The sequence below is a fragment of the Lissotriton helveticus genome, chromosome 10 (assembly GCF_964261635.1).
Source record: "Lissotriton helveticus chromosome 10, aLisHel1.1, whole genome shotgun sequence".
Lineage (NCBI taxonomy): Eukaryota > Metazoa > Chordata > Amphibia > Caudata > Salamandridae > Lissotriton > Lissotriton helveticus.
This window is the reverse complement of record NC_136071.1, coordinates 638,318,867-638,335,921: the sequence shown is the minus strand read 5'-3', so window position 1 is coordinate 638,335,921 and position 17,055 is coordinate 638,318,867. Positions and strand designations below refer to the sequence as shown.

Genomic DNA, 17,055 nt, shown 5'->3' with positions numbered 1-17,055 from the left:
CTTTTTTTGTAAATCATCAGGGCTGATCTTCCAGGATAGTCTATCCTTTAAATCTTGGGCTTGATTCCTCTATCTATCTATCTATCTATCTATCTACTTTGTCCATATGTGTTCCGTTATTTAGAAGGAAGTGGTGATGGGGTTCAATTATCCCACTGTAAAGGGGACATGAATAGGGTACTTGTACATTACAACTTTGTTCTGCATTAAAGTACTGAAGAATTATTATATCCCGCTCCTCTGTGAATTGTATAACATGAAATGCAAAATTAATTAATAGATTTATTTGATGCACAAGGGGCACTTTTGTTGGTTGTGAACTGAAAACTAGAGCACTTTCGAATCAAAATCACATGTTGGGTAATAATAATTAGAGGGGTGCATGACTAAAGATGTGCTCTCAGTTAATTTTATTTTATACCACCTTTGAATAGTATATCAAGTTTTTAATCAAGCAACATACGTTGTTGGAACTTATGCATCTCCGGAGGTATAAACAGACAAAGTATGCACTGGCTTAAAAACAATCAATCAAGTTGTACTTGTATAGCGTGGCTTATCACCCGAGAGGGTATCATAACAACCTAAAATGTTGTCAAGGCATCATAAAGCTATAATCCATATTGTTAATTAGAGATGGGCAAGCCACTGAAAGCTCGAGTCAGACTGACGCCTGGACCGGGCTCAGCTCGAGGTCCTGTTAGAATCACAAGTACATAATGAGTTGAGCTTTCATATGGCTTCTACCTGCCTTCCTCCCACTGCCTAAGATATGGCATTATGGTTCAGAGATGCCGATTGTCGAACTGGGGAGCCACATTTGTGTCTCTGCATCAGTTTATGATCTTATTATTCAGGGCAAATCACTTTATCTCTTTATGCCTATAATTAATGCATGTCACCTTGTGTAATGTAACTGGCGCTCATATTAAGTGCTCCAATATCTTTGGATGGAATTTGCACTATATTTTAAAAACTGCAGATAAATGCCCTGTGAGATAAAAGCAAAGAACGTAACTAGGAAAGATAAATAGGTAACCATTTGTTATGTTATGTTAAAAGAATTTGTACAGCGCACGGTCACCAGGCGGTTTCATGGCGCTCAGGACGGAAGGGCAAGGGAAAGGTGCATGAGTTACTCATAGACTTGTTGGAAGAAGTGGGTTTTTAGCCACTTACGAAAACAAACATAACTGGGACAGAGTCTAAGAGTGGTCGGAAGGGAGTTCCAGAACTTAGGGTTCATTACTGGCTGATTTCTACAAAGTGAAACCAGAAAACCTGGATAGATTGTGGCTTCTACGCTTAAATTATGTGATTTTAGGCAAATATAATTCACAAAAACACTTTTTTCTTCATTGTACCAAACTGCCACTTTTAATAAGTACTACCAAGTGCAGTGCTATAATGTGTCCATATAACATCAAAGCTCCCACATGCTAAAGAAATACACTTTGAGTTTTAAAGAAACTTATCTTTTATGTGATGTTTGCTGTATGATTTACCTAGCAAATATTTTCAGGGTTTGGCCTGTGTTCTAGGATCTGAGCCAGGACCTTGGCTCAGCACTGGTTCGGCTCTCCGTTATTTGTAGGCTTTCCCACCTCTACTGTTAATCACAAATACAAATCATGTCAACGTGAATACTGGTACCAGGTGACCCATGTCATAGATTACATTTTCAGTCACTCTGGTTGTTAGCCAATATTACCTGGCATTCTAGGACCTGAAATTTTGTTTTTCTTGACAAATGCAACGACAGGAAGACCATGCATGCAACCAGCTGTTAAACAAAAAGCCAGGAAAGACTAATGGTACAACAGCCAATATGGATAATGTTACTTACCTAGGTACCCAGTAAGCATCTGTTCTTGGCATGTAGAACTGTAGGTTCACATGCTTTGCATACTCCTGCCATTTAGTGTTGGGTCCGGATGTTTGCAAGTTGTTTTTCTTCGAAAACGTTTTTCCAGTCACGAGGTAGGGGACTCCTCCTTTCGGTGATAGTGCGCATGGGCATCAAATCCATTGTTATATTGTTTTCCCACAGAGGGTGAAAATGGAGTTAGTAAGTGTGGAATAGAGATGTCCATGGGTTTGTGTATAAGATGAGGAAGAACTGCAACATGTACCCGGGGAGGAAGGTCGGCGCATGTGTATCTACAGCTCCACATGCCGAGAACAGATGCTTACTGGGTAAGTAACATTATCCGTTTGAGGCATGTGAGCTGTAGATCACATGCTTTGCATAAACTATACAGCAGTATTCCCTCAAAGCGGTGGCTAACCTGTAACTATTGAATTTGTCTGAAAAAGTGTTCTAAGTACTGCCTGGCCCACATTAGCTTTTTGTCTTGCTAACACATCTACACAATAATGTTTGGTGAATGTGTATGGTGTAGACCATGTTGCAGCCTTACAAATGTCAACTATGAGGATGTTTCCTAAGAAAGCCATAGTGGCCCCTATTTTGCGAGTGGAATGCGCTCTAGGGTTAATTGTTAAAGTTCTTTTTGCTTTTACATAACAAGTCTGAATACATTTAACAATCCATCTAGCAATACCTGATTTGGATATAGGATTGCCCATTGTGAGGTGGAGCAAAAGCGACAAAAAGTTGTTTAGTCTAACAAAATGACTGTTCTTTCTATGTAATATAAGAGGGCTCTTCTAACATCTAAAGTATATAGAGCTTGTTCTGCCTCTGAATCTAGTTGAGGAAAAAACACAGGTAATTCAACTGATTGATTGATGTGAAAGGCAGAAACTACTTTAGGTAGAAAAGTAGGGTTGGTACGGAGAACCACTTTGTCTTTGTGAAGTTGTAAAAAAGGTTCTTCTATGATTAGTGCCTGTAGCTCACCCACTCTCCTCAGTGAAGTAATTGCAATGAGGCAAGATATTTTCCACGAGAGAAACTGCAGTTCACATTTTTAATCAAAATGAGTGCCCATTAATTATGTGAGGACTGTTAAGATTCCACACTGGGGCAGGTGGAAGTATTGGTGGGTTAACTATTTTACTCCTTCCCTAAAAGCTTTGATAACTGGTACTCTAAAGAGAGATAAGTATTGCCTATTTTGTAGATAAGCAGCTATTGCAGCAAGATGTAGGTGGATAGAAGTGTAAGCTAATTCTGACCGCTGCAAGTGTAACAAATAACATATGATTTTTTTATGGAAGCATCAATAGGATTGATGTTGTAATTATTACAATGGATGCATTTAGCTGCATAAAAAGCTCTTGTAGTAGGTCTTCTGGCTTCTCTAATAATGTTCATACAGTCTGGCGGAAGATTCAGATAACCAAACTCTATGACTTCAGGAGCCAGATCGCTAGGTTGAGTTCTTTGGGATCAGGGTGTCTGATTTCTCCATGGCTCTGTGTGAGGAGATTTGATGTTAGATGCAGCTTTTGCTGTGGAACTACTGATAGCTCCAACAGGGTCATGAACCAAGGTTGAAGGGCCTATGTGGGAGCTACAAAAATCAGTGTGAGGGATGTTTGCTTGAGTTTCCTAACCACTGACGGAATGAGTGGGAGAGGCGGAAAAGCATAGGCAAATATCCTTGACCAGTTCATCCATAGTGCGCTGCCTTTGGAGAGCGGGTGTGGATACCTGGAGGCGAAGCTTGGGCATTTCGCATTTTCATGTGTGGCGAAAAGATCTATTTGAGGAAACCCCCAACTTTGAAAGTATGGGAGGAGAACTTGGGGGTGAAGTTCCCACTCGTGGATATGGTGCCGCTATCTGCTGAGAAGGTCGGCAACCTGATTGTTTACTCCTGGGAGGTGTTCTGCTAGGAGATAGATTTTGTGGTGTATGGCCCATTTCCAAGTGTCCTGAGCTAGGTGTGACATTTGGGAGTGTGTGTCCCCCTCCCGTTATGTTATGTTATGTTAGTAGTATTTATATGGCGCGCAGCTGCCCCAGCCAAGGGGCGTCCCGGCGCCTGATCAAGTACCACAACACAACAAGTCGATACTGGGAAAGGAAAAGAACTCAGTCAACAATGGGGAACAAAAAGGTTTTTATGGCGCGCCTAAAGGAAGTAAGGCTGTTCAAGGCTCGGATATGGACAGGAAGAGAATTCCATAATCCAGCCCCTAATACTCGAAAGGAGCGACCTCCCATCCTACTTAGTCTAAACCGTGTAACAACCGCCAGATGGAGAGATTCGGATCTGACCGTTATGGTATATAATACATAGCAGCCATGTCGTCAGTGCGGACTAGGACAGCTTTGTCTACAAGATGAAGCTGAAAGGCTTTGAGAGCTAGAAACACTGCTAGCCGCTCTAGATGATTTTATGTGGAGAGCTTTTTGCTTTTGACTCCACAAGCCTTGAATTGTGTGAGTCTGGAGATGAGCTCCTCAACCAGTGAGTGGCGCGTCTGCCGTTAGTATTGTCTGTGGAACAGCGTCTATGAAGGGCTGCCCTTTTGACAACTTTTGTGGGTTACACCACTGGAGACAGCGATGAGTATGGCTGTTTACCAACACTAGATCGGTTAAGAGACCCTGCAACTGGCTCCACTGACTTGCTAAGCATTCTTGTAGGGGATGCATGTGAAGCCTGGCATAAGGGAACAATCATGATGCAAGAGGCCATCATTTCAAGCAACTGCATATACACTCGAGCTGGTAGTGAGTGGGATGAAGAATTATAGCCCGAATATTGCAAATTCTGGCTGCATTGGGGAAAGACAGAGCTCTTTGAGTATCTAAAGTGGTTCCTAGATAGTTTTGAGTGTTGGAAGGTTGAAGATGCGACTTCAACACATTGACTGTAAAACCCAGTCGATGCAGTAACTGCAGTGTTATGTGAGTGTGCTGGAGACACTTTAGGTACGTACTGGCTTTGATGAGCCAGTCGTCCAAGTACTGTAAGACATGAATGTGTGACTACTGCAGACATTTTGTAAATACTCTGGGAGTCGTAGTGACTCCGAATGGGAGAACTTTGAACTGGTAATGCTGCCCTGTTACCACAAATCTGAGAAATTAGCAATGAGCGTGATGTATCGGAATGTGGAAATAAGCATCCTTTAAGTGTAGAGTAGACAAAGTCACCCTGCTGTAGAAGTGGGAGCACTTGTTTAAGCGTCACCATATGAAAATGAACGGATTGTATGTAACGATTTAATTCTCTGAGGTCTAAAATAGGTCTGAGAGAACCGTCCTTTTTGGGTATGGGAAAGTACAGGGAGTATATGATATGATAGTGGTACGGGCTCTATAGATCCCTTCAAAAGGAGAGACTGAACTTCTTATTTGAGGAGGTGTAAATGGTCTGGTGACATTTTGTGAGAACGTGGAGGAATGATTGGAGGATTTTTGCTAAGCTCCAAGCAATAACCAGAACGGATAATTCCTAGCACCCATTTGTCTGTAGTTATTGATTGTCAGACAGGTAGGAATCGTAAGACACGTCCCCCTACAGGTGTTTATTGATCGGGGGGAAGTGTAGGCAAATCACTGTTTGTTATTTGAGGGGGAGGTGCGTGTGTTGGAACCTCTACCTCTACCTCCAACTCCAACTCTACCTTTGCCATTGTTGCCTCTGAAGCATCCTCTAAAGAAACCCTTGGAAGCAGAGGGCTGATTGTTGCCCTTGTACGGTGAAGAGGCAGTGTCTGAAGAGATATTCTTGAACCCCCCACGACAGAGGGTGCTCCGAAAGGAACCACGATTAGAAGGGGCCTGTAAAGCTCCCATAGATTTTGTCACGTCCGTCCTTTTTCATTTTCTCGAAGGACGTGTCCACTGCAGGATCAAAGAGGCGTTGTTTGTCAAATGGTGTGTTAAAAATAGAAGCTTGAACTTCTGGTTTAAACCCTAACATTCTTAACCATGCATCTCTTCTTAGTAGAATGCTGGTATTAACGGCTATAGCCGCCGTGTCTGCCGCATCTAACGCACACCTAATGGAAGAATTAGAAATGATCTTTCCCTCTTGCACTAGGTCTTGGGACTTATGGTCATCAGGAAGGAATTGGAGCAGTTGCTCTATTTCGTCCCAATGCGCCCTATCGTAACTAGCTAAAAGGGCTTGGGGATTAGCAATGTGCCAGTAATTTGCAGCTTGGGAGGCTACTCTCTTTCCACAGGCGTCTATCAGCTTAGACTCTTTGTCTGGAGGTGGAGCATCTCCCGACATCTGAGAATTGGCCCGTTTACGGGCATTAGAAACCACTAAAGAGTCTAGCGGTAACTGGCCCTGGATGAAAACTGGGTCTGATGGAGCAGGTATATATTTTTTGTCTATCCTGGGGGTGAGAATACGTACACGAACAGGATCCTTAAATAGGTCATCCACATGTCTTACCATACCTTTGAGCATGGGGAGTGTGCGTGTGGATCTTTGGGAACTACTAAGGGTGTCGAAAAGGAAATCCTCCTCTAGGGATTCCTTTTGTAATTGTACCCCATAATATTCAGAGGCTCTGCTTAATACCTCTATGTAACCTACGTTGTCATCTGGTGGAGAGAGTTTAACAGGATAAAGGTCGGTATCATTATCTGTGGGAGAGTCTATTATAATCCTTCCAGGGGTCTGCAGGTGAAGGATAATTGCCACCATCCCCATTGTCCTGATCATCAGGTGTATGTGGTGGTGGCGAATTAGTAGGGGTAATAAGCAAATGCTGTGTTTCTGGGGAAGGAGGTGATGGAGGAGAAGGGTTAGCACCAACATGTTTCCCTTTTAAAGGAATGTGCTAAGCTTCCTCTGATTCAGATTTACATTTAAGTGGCAATTTGGTCGCAATATGTTCAGTGTTTGGATTATTGTAAAGTTTCTTTTGTTTCTGGTTCGGTTTTGAAGGCGGGACGTCAAAACGGGGCTCCTTTCGTGGTATAAGAGCATCTTTATGTTTCTGTGCCGGTGTCTTGGGTGCAGAGGATTACAGTTCCGAAGACAGTTTCAGTGTCAAAGGAGATGGACCGGAGGCAGGTTTGGTTTCAACCCCAAAGGATTCGGCTTGGCGCCAGAGTGTGGGCAACTTGATCCTGAGACGGAAGGCTTTGACGTATGGTTCGGTGCAGAGCCCGAAGGAGAGGGTCTGGAAATATGTTCTCAGTGCCAAAGGCAGAGGTGGGACCGGAGCCTTTTTCTTGGGCTGAGTTGAACTCTGGGGCAAGGAAGGATCAGTACTCACGATACGCTGACCCTGCAGAATATTTTCATCCACATCGGAGCCGGACTCGGCGATGGAAATAGGTTCTTCTTGTTCTTCCTCGGCCCCTATGACATAGCAAGTTTCTTGCTCGGAATCTTCTGCGAAGAAGTCCGGAATGGAGCCATAGTTCTGACTCTGCATGTCGAGACGTCGAGCCAGATGGTCGTGGAGCGTTTTCTTCTAACTGAAAGATTTACACATGTTAAAGTCCTGTTTGCTGTGCTCCGGAGATAAGCACAAGTTGCACACTCCGTTTGAGTCGGTGCGTGGGAATTTCGCGTGGCACGGAGGACAGAATTTGAATGGACTCTGTTCCATCGACTGTGCGGCGGACCGGCGCAGGTAGGCCCGATGGCCTTCCACGAGTTTCCTGAATGAAAAGAGATTTTGTTATTAACCACGGAGATACCATACGTGGAGAAAGGGAAATACGCAATAGAAAACAATACCGTTAAGGGTAAGTGGATTGCGCATCGGGGGGAACCCGAGGTACGGTGTTGAACCAGAACGCAGCAATTCACGTCCAAACCTGATGGCGGGAAAAAACAATCTAACAATGGAGCCGATGCCCATGCGCACTATCACCGAAAGGAGGAGTCACCTACCTCGTGACTGGAAAGACTTCTCCAAAGAAAAACAACTTGCAAGCATCAGAACCCAACACTAGATGGCAGGAGTAGGCAAAGCATGTGATCTACAGCTCACATTCCTCTAACATAATGATTTTGCTGCTATAAAAGAAACACAAAAGTGTACATACAATACAATACTTACCAGCTTAAAACTGCAGATGTAAAACATGAAATATTGGACATGGCAACATGCGTGCGTAGGTAAAATGAGTTTGTCGAAGACCATCAAGAGATCTCTATACAAATCTTTGGTTTTGTCAATATTGAGTTCACCTAAAAAAAGAGTATATTTTTATCAAATATGTGACACCATAAGCACATACATTTAAATCAATTTCACGCTTAAATACTGTACTTTAGAATCAGGCTTTTCTAGTAGCATATGGTGAAGCAGTGAGTTACTAATTTGTCTCCAAATTTATGTTGTTTGTTGCACTGTATTTCCCGAGTAGTGCATACTTTCTTGCAGGGACGGACCGATTTGGTTTACTGTGACCATGAAAGACCACCCCTGCTGAGGTCCCACCCTCCTGCCAGGAAAGCACCATCTCCACCTCCGAATGTGTGACCAGCAAGCTGTGCTGTAATTAGGAAGGCAGTACCATGAATGATACTACCTGGCTTTTGAGGAAGTCACCTCAGTCAGATATCTTCCTTGGTTTAAGCCTGTATTTCCCGCTTTTGGTCCAAGGTCTTATGAGGATACTCTGACATGATTCTAGGCACTGTTGTGGAATTCTTTAAGGGTTTCATCAGTGGCCCTTTTCATTTGACTTCTGCTCGAATCGGCCTGAGGAGATTCCTTTTTAGATTTCGACTACTGAACTACTGTATTGAATACTTTAACATATAGTTAAATAGAGCAGTAGAAATCCCACTTCAAATCACTGGCTTTTTTATGTTCTTTGCTTTCCAGTCATTGCCTTGAGACACTGTCAATCACATATTAGACCAGTCCATAGGCGAATCGCTCTCTGCCCCATCCTAGCAGCTTTTACTGTACGCTTCCATTGTCCTTGCATTCTAGTACATGAGGAACTCATATCTTCGTCTGAGAGTCCTTACTACTGCTCCTGCCACTGTTTGTATCCCCGCTTCACATTCTCATCCCATTTCCCATTCGTCTGATGGTCTACCTACACTTCCCTTTGCACCCCACTTGTTTTTCTTTTTCTTTTTCCAAAACATTTTTAACACTGCTACCAGACTGCTTGCTTCATTTAATTTGTGCTGCATCCTGTGCATACTTTACCACTAGAAAATAGTTTTCTGCCATCTTTGAATGGTAGGTAAATAATAAAATACAAGAAAAAAACTATTCTAAGCTTGCCACCAGTACCTTAGCATGCATGAGCACTCACACGAGGCCATGTTGGAATGGTTTTTCTTTAGGTGAAAAAACATTAAAATAAATTCCAAATCAAAAAGCATTCCAAGAATGGCTCCCATTCATGAGTATGTGTCCTGATACATCAGATACCATCTTCAAATTGTTTTGGAATATTTTATAACTAATTTACAGTTCCAAGATGACTTATAGTAACTTTCAACTGGCAAAATTGACAATGAATGATGCCATCACAAACAACCAGTGCAAAAGCCAATAACTCTGAACCTGGATACTAAAGTAGAAACCATGCATGTTAGAGAAATTCATGTGGGACTTTTTTAAGTCAATGTAATCATTCAATGGTATGTAGCTCTGAATTCTACTTTATTTTTTATTTTTTTTGCATTTCCAGAAACATATAACTTATGCATGGTGCATGCAACAATTACCCCTACCACCGTGTGACAACAGGATACATTGATTTTACAGTATACCATTGTACAAACAGATTCATTGCGTTAACCCACACCTTCTTACGCTACACCACAAAGTCCTCTAGGGTGAACTTGTGTCATCTGTGACATCCTGAGAGCTAGACAGCAAATAGGCTGTTATTGGGGACCATACATCCTCATGTATCGGGACACCTGGGAGTTTCTTGAGCATAGTATGCCAGTTGATCTCTGCAAAATCAAGTCTTGTATCCAGTTTTTAAAGTTTGGTGCCTTTTTTACTGTCCCATGATTGCGCTGCTTTTCTCTTGGCCAGAAGTAATGCGATCAGCACCAGAGACCTATTCTCTGGGTTTAAGTGCTTCACCAGCTCCAGCAAGCAAATCTGTGGGGAGCAATCCACTTTCTCCAACATCATGACTGTTAATGCTTGAGTGACCAACACCCAGAATTCATTGACCCGGACACAATCCCATGCAAGATTAATGAAATCAGCCTCCTGTGCCCCACACCGTTTGCATCTAGCCATCTCTCTCAGGCCATACCCTAGTAATTTTAGGGGAGTTTAATATACCTGCTGTAAGTATTTAAAATGAATTATGTGTAAATTACAAATGGCTGTCAGACGTCTGCTCATGGAGCAGCTGAACTCCCATTCCTCCTCGCTAAGAGCGTTTCCCAATGCCTGTTCCCACCGCTCTTGTGCCTGGCTAAATACAGGTGCAGTGTCAGATTGGATGGTGTTATACAGTTGGGTGACCAACTTACCCCGCGATGGGCCTGCCAATAACGTTTGTAAGGGACTCAGAGTGACTGGTTCAGTGGGGTGTCTGTCATTAAAGGCCTTGAGTGCCTCCCATAACCAGTACAACATGAAAATTGACATTAGCTCACAGTGACGTCGGTTGTGTACCTCCTCTATCAAGATGAAGGTGCCCTCCAGGTAGACATCTCCCATTGTAACTATACCCATATCTGTCAGCGTTTCCAGCGCCCTTTTGTCTTGGGCCAACGAAAGTTTAGGATGGTGTGCTATTGGAAGAGCCGGGGCATATACAAGTTGTCTGCTTGCGCGTTTTGCAATAGCACGCCATGTCTGTGACGTACAGTCCGCAGTGCACATGTCTCTAAATGAATAGGTAGAATTTGCCTTAGAAATTAATGCCACTAAAGGATCAGGAGCCATATCGTCCACCGCCACGTGTGGAACAAAGGTCAGGGGGAAAAACCAGTAGTGTACAAATTGAGCCTGCACACATTAATACAAATACAGTTCTGGCGCCACAAACCCCCCCTGTGAATACGGCCTTATAAAAGTGCTCCAGCTACACCTGGATTTTTTGGTTGCCCAGACAAGGCGTATTAATATCGAACGCAGCCGTGAGAAAAAGACCCTCGTTAATTTGATAGGAACATTAGTGAAGAGGTACAGAAACCGGGGAAGAATGACCATTTTTATTACTGCTGTTCCATGTAAGAAACGGGGCAGGCCAATCCATCTATCCACCTGTTCTTCCGTGGAGGTTAGAGCTCTACCAAAGTTTTCTCTCAGCACTATCTCGGGATCAGAGTGCACTCACACCCCCAGATACTTGACAGGCTCCATCGACCACTCGAGTGGATATTCCATTTGGAACTGTATTGTACTAGATGTGAGTGGAAAGCCATAAAATGTTCCCCAGTTAGTTCTTAGCCCCGATAAATGTTTGTATTTAATGTATTCTCGGATAAGCGAATGCAAGTTCTCCTCTGGGTTTCTAATATATAAAACCATGTCATCGGCATACATGGAGAGTATAAGAGGGCACTGACTGAACTGTAGGGCCGCTCTTGTGTATATCTGTCGCACAACCCAGGCCAGAGGCTCCATCACGATGGCAAAAAGAATCAGGAAGAGTGGCACTCTTATTCTGGTCCCTTTGTGCATTTGAAAAGGTTTAGAGTGACAATTGTTGATTCGCACCATTGCCACCGGTGCAGTATAGAGAATCTCTATCCATTGTATGAAGGGGAAGGGCAGACCCATCCTCAAAGTGTCAAACATATACCCCCATCTAACTGAATCAAAAGCCTTAGCGACGTCGAGCAGCATCACTACTGCTCTGTGATCCGGATCAAGTTGGTGTAAGACCGCAAATAAAGTGCGCAGATTATGAGACGTAGACCGGGATGGTACAAAAACCTGACTGATCCAGGAGAACCAAGGCGGGCAACAGCGGACGTAATTTGGAAGCAATAATTCTAGCCATCATTTTTGTGTCAATATTCAACAAGAAGAGAGGGCGATACGACTCACAATTATCTGCCCGTTTCCCTGGCTTTAGAAAAGTAACAATTAATGCTTCCCTAAGAGTGGGGGGGAGCAGACCTTTGTTGTAGGCTTCGCTATACATATTCACCATATGTGGAGCCAGCAAGTCAGCGAACTCCTTGTAGAATTCCCCCGGCAGTCCATCCATTCATGCAGCTTTACCAGACGGTAACGTCCATATGGCCTCTTTCACGTCTTCTAATTTGAGAAGTTGAATCAGGTACTTCCATTGGCCATTTGAAAGCCAGGCTAATGCTATTTCTTTTAAAAAAATCCCTGATCTCTTCACTGTCGGCTTCAACCCCTTTGATTTTGGCTGCCAATGTTCGACCCGGACGATCACCCTCGCCTTACCCCCTTGCCTTCCAGCATCTAGAGATATGCTTTATTTCCTGATCTACCGTCTCATTCTATTTTGTCACTAGTGTCCTGATCTCTACCAACTTATGTATTTTCAACATGCTTGCGTATTGCCTTTCATGCCGCGTTCTCACTCTCTATGTGTTGCATATGCGACTGTAATGCCTTTAGCACCACAGTCTGAAGTCCGATGCAGGTTCCCCTGATGATAGCTTTGAAGGCGTCCCAAAGCATGCCCGGGTCCTCTACTGTAACCATGTTTTACTCAAAGATCAATTTGATAGCTTGATGTACACCTTCCTTGAATACAGGTTCTAAAAGAGAAGACAGCTGTAAGCGCCATTGAAATGGTTGATGATGTCAAGTCGGGCTAATGATTTCCAACACTACTGGGGCGTGATCTGAGAGCGTTCGTGGCATATGCCTTACCCAATTAACCCAAGACGCTATTGACTCCGAAAGAATCCAGTAATCCAGCCTGGACCATGATTTATGAACTGCCGACATGAAAGTGCCCTCTCTAGTGTTCGGATGTCTATCCCTCCATGTAGGAGAGTAGGATCCGCTTCTTATAGTTACCCCCTCTTTTTGCTGATGTTTCACTGTTTTTTTACATGAGTCTGGCTGGGGCCCTGCTATCCAGGACCCCAGCCGAGCTGCTTCCTCTCTAAAATGATTCCCTGTACTTTAGGTACACTCCAGATTGGATTTTGGGGTACCCTTGTGAGTCCCTAGTATATGGTACACTATGTACCCAGGGCATAGGTACCCCAGGGGCCTAGCAGGGGATGAAGCATGTATTATGCTACCCCTGGGCAGCCTTCCAAAATGACACAACAGGCCTGCTACAGCAGCCTGTGTAAGGTGGTGAATGCACCCCTTACTTAGATATAGGTTCCCTACATCTACCTTATATCACTGCACAAATAAACACCCCTATGGCATGCATTAGGGGGCTGGGTTTTGTGTGAGAGGATGCCCATGCATGTGCAGGGCCCCTGTGCAGCCTTCAGAATCTATTCTCCGGGGTTGTTCTGTGATGCAGCCAGACCATATACTCTTAAGTGCATTATAACCTTGCGGTAAATGCTAACTTTGGAATGGCTGTAAGGAAACATGTCGTGTTTGGTGTCAAACACCTTGGAATCATACCTCCCTGCCAATAATTGCGGCGGAGGTATGATTCCACCCTCTTAGAGGGAGAAACATGGCCACACCAGTACACCCGGTACCAGCATACCAGAACCCTGGCATCACAAAATGGATGCTGCAGCCACAGACACAAGTCTGGCCTCCTGCTGCTGGACCAAACTCCAGCAGGGGAGGCCTGGACAATAGGTTTCTGTAGTGGTCTTCTCTGCATATTTTAAAAGTGACAGCTCACTCGTGCAGTCTGCTCGTGAAAGGAAGCTGATGGTTCTTTCTTAGAATGTGGAAACTGACTCGTATTGTCGTATCAGTTACTGTTAGATGTTTCCCTCTGCTGTTGCTGCGCGGCACCTGTACAAAAATAAACTTTCTTCTGCAACTTCCACAACTTTGTCGAGAATCTACTTACTACAGAAATTGTGGCGACGAGGTACAGGATTTCATAATGTATATACTTTTGCTTTCTTTGTTTTTATTTTGTTTTGTTTTGGTCTTATTTTATTTTGTATAATGAGGAGGATAATGTAGTGGCCTTCTCTGCATATTTTGTAAGTGACAGCTCGCTCGTGCAGTCTGCTCGTGCCAGGAAGCTGATGGTTCTTTCTTAGAATGTGGAAACTGACTCGTATTGTCGTGTCAGTTACTGTTAGATGTTTCCCTCTGCTGTTGCTGGGCGGCACCTGTACAGAAATGAACTTTCTTCTGCAACTTCCACAACTTTGTTGAGAATCTACTTACTACAGTTTCCTGTCACAGGGAAGTGTAACCACCTCCCAGATAGTGTATTGGGGCTGGGTGGGTGCTCCAAGAGTGCTTTGAAGTCTGTACTGGGGGCACATTTGGTGTCCCTGTGCATAGCCCAGTTCAAACGGGTTGCAGGGGCTACCAGCCCCTACTCTGGTGCGAAACTGGACAAAGGAAATGAGTGTAGCCACCCCTCTTTCCAAACCCTCCCATAGGTGGGTCCCCCAAAGTTTGTCCCACCCCTTCCTTGGGTATAAAGTAGGAACCCCTGACTACAGGACTTTAGATTTACCTGGACAAAACTCCAATACTGAATCCTGGAACTTTAACGATCTGCAAGGCGCTAGATGACTGAAGAATCTCCCTTGGAGTAAAGGAGTTACTCCCCTGCGTGGCAGGCACCAAAGACGCATCTGACCGGCTTCCATCTCCATCATTCCTAGAATTTTACCCACTGTTTTCACTGTTGGATGTTGCCCCTTCCGGTAAAGATGGGTCTCCTTCAGTAAAGCTAATGTTCTCTTGCAGCTTGGGATTGCCTTCACTAACACTGTTTAATTATGCGCCTAGGAACAACTTTACATGCTCTGGCAATGATTTTTTCCAATGAATTGAAAAACCCAGCTGAATTAGTGTTTGTATCACCCGTTGTATATGCTGTTTGCAGAGATGGTATGAGCTTGCTCTTAATAACCAGTCGTCTAGATACGGGTAGACAGAAATTCCCTGTCTTCTTAGGTGTGCGGCTACCATTGCTAGGCACTTTGTGAACACTCGTGTTGCTGATTTGAGTCCGAATGCTAGCACCTTGAATTGATAGTGTGTCTTGTTTACCACAAACCTTATAGGTTCTTGTGTCTTTCGTTCATAGGGATGTGCAAGTATGCGTCTTTTAAGTCTATAGTCGCCATGTAATCTCCTTGTTGGATTTGAGGTATCACCTCCTGCATAGTTGTCATTTTGAACCTTTGTGTTTTTATGTACTTGTTTAGGAACCTTAAGTCTAATGTAGGGCGTAGTGTTCCATCTACCTGTGGAATTAGGAAGTACATTGAGTAAATGCCTTTGTTCCTTGCCTTTGAGGTACGTGTTCTCCTGCATGTTTTGTTTGAAGTTCCTGCACTTCTTCCAGAAATTGAGATAATTCCCTTTGTGAATGTATCTTTAGCTTTGGTCTTTTGTTGGGAGATTGCTTTTTTAGCTCTATGCAGTAACCGTATTGGACTATGATCAACATCCACTTGTCCGTAGTTATTTCCTTCCATTCTTGTAGTAAATACTTAAGTCTGCCTCCCACTAGTGTTGTATGATGAATGAACCATTCGCTTACAGGATGTTGAGTTTCTGTAGGTTGTAAGGCTGTGGGTACACGTTGTGACGTTTTTGCTAAGTGTGCTCCTTATGGAATGCAGTCACTTGGTGGTGGTCTGTGGACCGCCTGTTTGTTGTTGGCCCCTTCCCTGTGGGCGCCCACGAAACGGTCTTCCCTGCTGGTACTGCCAGTTCTGTTGTTGGCCCTGCTGTTGACCTTGGTTTGATCCCTGGTATGTTTGCTGGTATGCCTGGTGTGAGGTAGTAGGTTGGTGACCCCTCTACCTGTTGGTCTTCTTGACAGGGTGCCCATAAGCATGCCTCTGAGTTGTAGAGGGCACAAAGAACTTGCTGTGTCGTTGTCTTTCTTCAAATGATTTAGTTGATCATCAACAACGCTCATAAACAGTTGTTCTCCATTGAATGGTGAATTAATAATGTTGCTTTGGACCTCTGATTTGAAACCTGAGATTCTCAGCCAAGCATGCCTTCTTCTGCTTGATGTTTCTGCTACATCCAGAGCCGATTTCAAGCATGTATTTGCAATGTTTTTTCCCCCTTCCACTAAGCGGGTAGCTCTCTTTTGGAACTATTCCAGTAGGTATTTCAATAGATCCCCTACCTCTTCCCAATACTGATATGCATGGCGGTTCAGCTATGCATTAGAGTTAGCTATGCGACACTGGCTCGCCGCACTTCACTCGACCTTTCTTTCCACTAGGTCTATCCTCTTACTTTCTTTGTCCAGTGGTGGGCCAGCAGTGGTTGACACATTTGCTCTTCTACTAGCCGTGCAAAGGGATAAGAGTCAGCTGCTACTGACCCTTTGATGTAGATTGGATCCTTTGAAGAATGTTTGCATTTCTTCTCCCCTCTTGGTGAGACTGCCTTGCATGTTGCAGGCTCCTTAAATGCTTCTTTTCCTTGATCTAGTACACTTGGTAGCATTGGAAGGAATTGGTTTCTCCTCTTCCAAATGCACTCCATAAGTTTCAGTTGCATTTATAATCACCTGATTATACATCCCAATGTCATCTGGAGGTGAGGGCCTCGAGGGATATCTATCAATCGCCTCTTCTGGTGACTCAGCGTCAAGATCTTGCCATTGGAGGTCTCGAGTCTCTGAGGTTGCCGACTCCACATATTTGTGTTCATCTACGTCCCTCTCTTCCTCAAAGAAGTAATCTTCCTCCTCTTCTTCGGCGAGCGGTTCGTGTGTCGTTGGAGGCTGCAACTCCTCGACGACTTTTTCTACTCCTGTAGAAGTTTTCAGTGGTATCTTGAATAGCTTCAAGCTTTTGCGCTGTAGTATGCTAGCCATTTCGGCTTCGAGGCGCTTTCTCTTTTTCTCAACCTTGGCTGCACGTGTTTCGACGCAGAGAGTTTTGGCCTTTCTTTTTGCGCTTGCCGATGTGGTCGTCGAAGCCTGTTTTGACCCTTTGTTGACGTGGAAGTGTCTTTATTGTGTCCGTCTTTCGACATATTCAATTTTTCGAGGGTCTTTGCCGTTCTGGAGTCCTTGTCCAAGGATCTGACGGAGTGCCTATCTTTGCATGCTTCTGCGGTCGTCGAGTGCTTCGACAC

At 44.0% G+C, this 17,055-nt stretch overlaps 1 protein-coding gene across 2 annotated transcripts in view; it reads right to left on the bottom strand.

Moving 5' to 3' along the window:
• RRN3 (RNA polymerase I transcription factor RRN3) overlaps nt 1–17,055 on the bottom strand; it is a 423,539-nt gene that overhangs the window by 216,818 nt on the left and 189,666 nt on the right. For both annotated transcript variants that reach the window (XM_078663171.1, XM_078663172.1), the window contains exon 12: nt 7,957–8,087. In XM_078663171.1, the coding sequence (XP_078519297.1) occupies nt 7,957–8,087 (131 nt within the window). The remainder of the gene's footprint in view (nt 1–7,956; nt 8,088–17,055) is intronic.